The sequence below is a fragment of the Salpingoeca rosetta genome (genome assembly GCF_000188695.1).
Source record: "Salpingoeca rosetta unplaced genomic scaffold supercont1.5, whole genome shotgun sequence".
Lineage (NCBI taxonomy): Eukaryota > Choanoflagellata > Craspedida > Salpingoecidae > Salpingoeca > Salpingoeca rosetta.
In genome coordinates, this window is record NW_004754929.1 from 1,453,392 (window position 1) to 1,458,391 (window position 5,000).

The 5,000-nt window shown below is 55.7% G+C and overlaps 2 protein-coding genes across 2 annotated transcripts in view; one reads left to right on the forward strand and one right to left on the reverse strand.

Moving 5' to 3' along the window:
- Positions 1-56: 56 nt before the first annotated feature.
- Positions 57-4,143, reverse strand: PTSG_02385 (uncharacterized protein; the record flags this gene model as incomplete). The annotated part of the gene is made up of 10 exons (XM_004996818.1): positions 3,807-4,143; positions 3,010-3,491; positions 2,765-2,859; positions 2,507-2,583; positions 2,093-2,297; positions 1,660-1,770; positions 1,221-1,308; positions 818-970; positions 522-617; positions 57-233 (listed from the first exon to the last, which is right to left on the reverse strand). The coding sequence occupies exons 1-10, from the start codon at positions 3,958-3,960 to the stop codon at positions 57-59; spliced, it is 1,638 nt and encodes a 545-aa protein (XP_004996875.1). The 5' UTR covers positions 3,961-4,143.
- PTSG_02386 (uncharacterized protein) overlaps positions 4,024-5,000 on the forward strand; it is a gene marked incomplete at its 3' end in the record, with an annotated part of 4,477 nt that continues 3,500 nt past the window's right edge. The window contains exons 1-2 of the mRNA XM_004996819.1: positions 4,024-4,133; positions 4,317-4,745. Coding sequence (XP_004996876.1) covers positions 4,119-4,133; positions 4,317-4,745 — 444 coding nt within the window. The 5' untranslated portion in view covers positions 4,024-4,118. The remainder of the gene's footprint in view (positions 4,134-4,316; positions 4,746-5,000) is intronic.

Below are 5,000 nucleotides of genomic sequence, written 5' to 3' on the forward strand. Positions count from 1 at the left end.
GAACACCACAAACACAACAGAGGAGCAGTCGCCAAGAAGAGTACTGCAGCACTCTCTCACTCGCGCACTCTCACACACTCATTCATCACACACTGCTGCACATGATGAGCCTCGCGCTTCTTCTTGGTGGCGGCACACAGCTGGCGCATGACGACATAAACAATCGCGGCGTAGTACAGGGCGGCGCCAATCACAACCAGCTCGGAGCCGGGGGGAGCGGTGTGCTGCTCCACCTGCGGAAACGTGGCGTGGTGCGCATGTGTACGTGTGTGTGTGTGTGTGTGTGTGTGTGTGTGTGTGTGTGTGTGTGTGTGTGTGTGTGTGTGTGTGTGTGTGTGTGTGTGTGTGTGTGTGTGTGTGTGTGTGTGTGTGTGTGTGTGTGTGTGTGTGCGCGCGTACGTGTACGTGTATGTGTAAGTGTAAGTGTATCAGCAAGGGTGGGGTCAGGAAACCGTTTGAGTCCATCACGAACAACAACAACAACAGCTGACGACAGTGCACATCGTCACGCCTGCATGTACCATCTTTGCGTTGATTGGGCTGTGCGGCACAACAGCGGCAGTGGTAATGTCGAAGTTGAGGTAGCGGGCGGCAACGCCGTACCGTTTGCTCAGATACTGGTGTGTGTGTATGTGTGTGTATGGCCCAAGAACAACAACGACTCGTGAGACACAGAACGAGGGAGAAGGACAGAAGCCCAGAGGGAGAGCAAGCCAAAGCAAAGGAACACACACACACACACACACACACACAAACACACAAACACACACACACACACACAAACACACATACACACACAAACACCGCGCGCGTGTACCTGCTGCACGCGTGTGAGGAACTCTGCCGCTGCGTGTGTGTCCTGGGGCAGCAGCGGCTGCTCATCCATCTCTTGGATCCACGCCGTCAGCAAATCGTCGCGCGTGTGGACCGATGCAAGCACGCCCTCCCGGCGCACAGCTGACTCCTCGTCCTTTGGGGCGAGACAATGCGGGCAGTGATGGCGAGGGACACATGGGTGAATGTAAATGGGTGAGTCAGACACTGTGTGTGCATGTGTGTTTGTGTGATGTGCATGCGTAGTCGAATGCAAATACACGTGTGCATGCGTGTGCATGTGCATTTGTGCAGGTTAACGTGTTGACTGAGCGTGACAGGGCACCTGTCGCTCAACCAACAACATGGCGTGACACACACACAACAAACAGCAGTATGTTTGGCACCTCGTTGTTCGTGTCTGTGAGGACGAGTGCGAGCGCTTCGCTGAGAGCAGACGTGACGGCGGATGTGGCGGCGGGATCAATGGCGGCCCTGTTGTCGTCGCGTGACAAGTGGTGATATGTGGTGATGTGTGACAAGGATGAGGATCAAAATCGCTGCTGCTGCTGGCGGTGGTGGTCGTGGCGGTCGTGGTAATGGTTTGGTTTCAAGTACAGTACGATAGATGTCGCCACAAGAGCAACACGCACGTTATGTACACGCACACATACACGCACACATACACGCACGCACGCACGCACACACACACACACACGAATACACACACGAATACACGCACGAATACACACACGAATACACACACGAATACACACACGAATACACACACGAATACACACACGAATACACACACGAATACACACACGAATACACACGTGAACACACGTCTTCTCTGCGCGCGGGAAGAGGGTGCCGTGTTGCGGCGCATCGGGGATGGTGGAGAGCGTCATTGCCGGTGTCCGCGGGCGGTGCAGACTGAACTGCTCGTGCTCCCAGCTGGCATGCAGCCATTGCGTCGTCGTGGGCGTGGTGGTTGGAATGGAGTAGAGTTGCAGGTGTGTGCATGCATGTGTTTGTATGTGGTTGTGTGGTTGTGTGTATGTGTGTACGTATGTATGTGTGTATGTGCGTATGTGTGTATGTGCACACGTGTGTGTGTATGTGTGAGCGCGGAAGAGAGAATATCACAGTCAGTCAACGCATCCAAACAAGTTCCCACAACACGAACACATGTACAGACACAACGCAATTCATCAAGCAACACGGGGGCATTGGGATGACGAAAAAACAACACTGAATGCTTCAACCACAGCTGCACCTGCGCAGGTCGTATGCCAGGTTAATCTTGCGGTGCACCATGGATATGGGGAGTCCACGCTCGCTCGCCGTGGCGTTGAGAATGTCCACAAAGACGCCAAGATCACTGCCATCGCGTGGGGGCTTGGACACGTGCATGAACAGGCGGTTGTGCTGCGTTGTTGAGAGCGATGAGAGGCACACGGCAAACGAGAGGTCGGCTGGCCCTGTCAAGCGGTGTCAGCAGGTCGAGAGGAGCAGCGCCAAAGGTGGCAGTGGAGAAAGCAGTGAGCTGTGGACCACAACATGACAGGCATTACCCCGTTGTGGAGGAGACAAGCAACACACACACACGTGCACATGCACACCCTTTCTTCCTCTGTCTTGGTCTCTCTCCCTCAATCTCCATCACAACGACACAACCACAGCAGCGTACGATATCGCTCGATCCAAGCGCTGAGCGGCGCGTAGCCGAGAGACGACTGCCCGACAATCAGAAAGTGCACGCTTCGCCTGGCAACGCGAGCAAGCAAGCACGTCAACAAGATGAACGTGATGCACAACTTGTGCGCTCATGGTTGTGCCGTGCGTGTGTGTGTGTCTATTTGTGTGTGTCTGTGTCTGTGTGTCTATGTGTGTCTATGTGTGTCTGTGTGCGGACATGGATGGGCATTGACGTGACACTGCAGCTCACTTTGGCAGTGTGGTTGTGTCACGATAGAGGTTGGAGAGCTGCTGCAGCATGTGGAGCGCCGACGCAAGACCCGTGCCATCCGCTTCAGCGACACCCTGACGTAATTGCAACGCAGTAACAATCATGCAACGGGGGGTATGAGCGCAAACACGTGTGCATGGTTGCAAGATGTGAGGGCGTACACGGCGCACAACCCGCACGCAAGCATCTAGTCTGCGGCTCGTGTGTCGATCGTTGGCACGTACGGGGACGGCGCCGTATGTGTCGTAGTGCGCAACGATGAGGATGGGCTTCTCTTCAGACACGCCGCGGAGGTGCACGTGCAAGGCTGGGGAATCCAGGCTGTCGTGTGCAGTTGGGCTTGGGGCGTCCACCTTGAGGTGATAGTTGCCGCGCAGGAAAGCGCCAAAGTCGACCTTGCCCTTGGCCTTGGTCTTGCCAGCCAACCCGGTTGCCAACATGTCCTGCACGTGTGGTGCGTCTGGCTTCACAAAGTACACGGGGATCGACCACTCGCGAGAGAGAAGGCGAAGCTTGAGTGCGTGCCAGAGCGCGTGCTGCATCTCTGAGCCGTCCTCCTCGGCTGTCGGCAGGGTCACCACGAGTGCGGAGCACTTGAGCTGCTCCAACGAGGAGAGGCGGGCCAGTTCCGGCCACGTGATCAACAGGACGCCGTACCCGGCCGCATTCCGTGTCAGCCGCCCTTCAAATGACGTGCTCGTGGACCCTACATGTTGTGTGTGAGTGTACATGTGTGTGTGAGTGTGCATGTGTGTGCATGTGCATATGTGTGTGTATGTGCATGTGCATGTGCATGTGCATGTGCATGTGCATGTGTGCGGGCGTGAGTGTGTGCATGTGTGTGTGGAGTGTGTGTGTGTGCATGTGCATGTGTGCGGGCGTGAGTGTGTGCATGTGCATGCGATCATGTGTATGTGTCTCATCAATCATCAACGCGGTCATCCACACGCACATGGGGTGCAACACCACGTGGCCAGTGTGCAAGCACAACCATTTCCCCTTCTCCCTTATCCTCCCCAACCGAGTATTTGCTGTGCGGTGGTGACTTGGGCAAGACGATGCACATCGATCGTGGTCGCCGCAGCACTGAACCCCACGGCACATCCCAGCAGCACCACCGACAACACCAGCAACAGTGGCAGCCTAGTCGTGGCCAGTGCACCCATCCTCATCATGTGTGCGTGGCGTGTGTGTGTGCGTGGCGTGTGTGTGCGTGTGTGTGTGGTGAAAGTGGTCAGAAATTCACACACACACACAAGAGAGGAAGAAGGACAGCAGGGATTGTGACATTGCACACGACAACGACCACAGCAGGAACACTGCCGTACTCGCCATGCAAGACATACAGGTGCGAGAAGACAGATTGGGGTGGTGATGGCTGCGTGACAACTTTCCTATCGCACGCTTCTCTCCCTGCTCTCCCTGCTCTCCGTGCTCTCCGTGCTCTCTCTCTCTCTCTGATGTGAGTTTCTCACCCGTCGACGGACGAATGAATGCATGACTGCCGTCCTGGTTGCTGTCGTTTGTCAAGGGGTTCGAGTGTACAGATGGGGTGTATCGAAAGTGTACGCGGGTGGCATTGCCGCGACCGGTGCTGAGCCCAGATGAGCGGGCAGACCTGGCACCGCCACCAACCCGCCTCTCCTTCTGTGTCATCAGAGCAGCGGCGGCAGCGAGCAGTCGCCCGTCAACGGCAGACCAACAGCAGGAGAACGGAGATGGAGATGCACACCATGCACACGCGAGCAACCGAATTCACGGCAGCCACAGCAGCCACAGCACCGACATTGACGCCGACGTGCCGCGTGAGACCACATATATGGCGTTCAATTGCAGACGGATGTTGTTCATGAGCCACAGCTTCGGTCCCACACAGCACTTTACATACGATTCAACATGCTCCCAAGACCCCATTGACCACGACTTTAACCATATGACACGCTCTCCAGACTCCACAGAGGTCTTTCAAAGCGCATTCGCTTGTCTGCGTATGTGTCTGCGTGTCTGCGTGTTTGTTCGTCTGTGTGTTTGTTCGTCTGCGTGTTTGTTTGTCTGTGTGTGTGTGTGTGTGTTTTGTGTGTGTGTGTGTGTGTGTGTCTGCGATTACAATTCTGCACGTGTGTTCGCAGGCGCAAGGAGTGTCGAGCTCCTCACTCAAGCACACACACACACACACATGCACGCACGCGTGGTTCGTGTGGTTTGTTCTTGGACT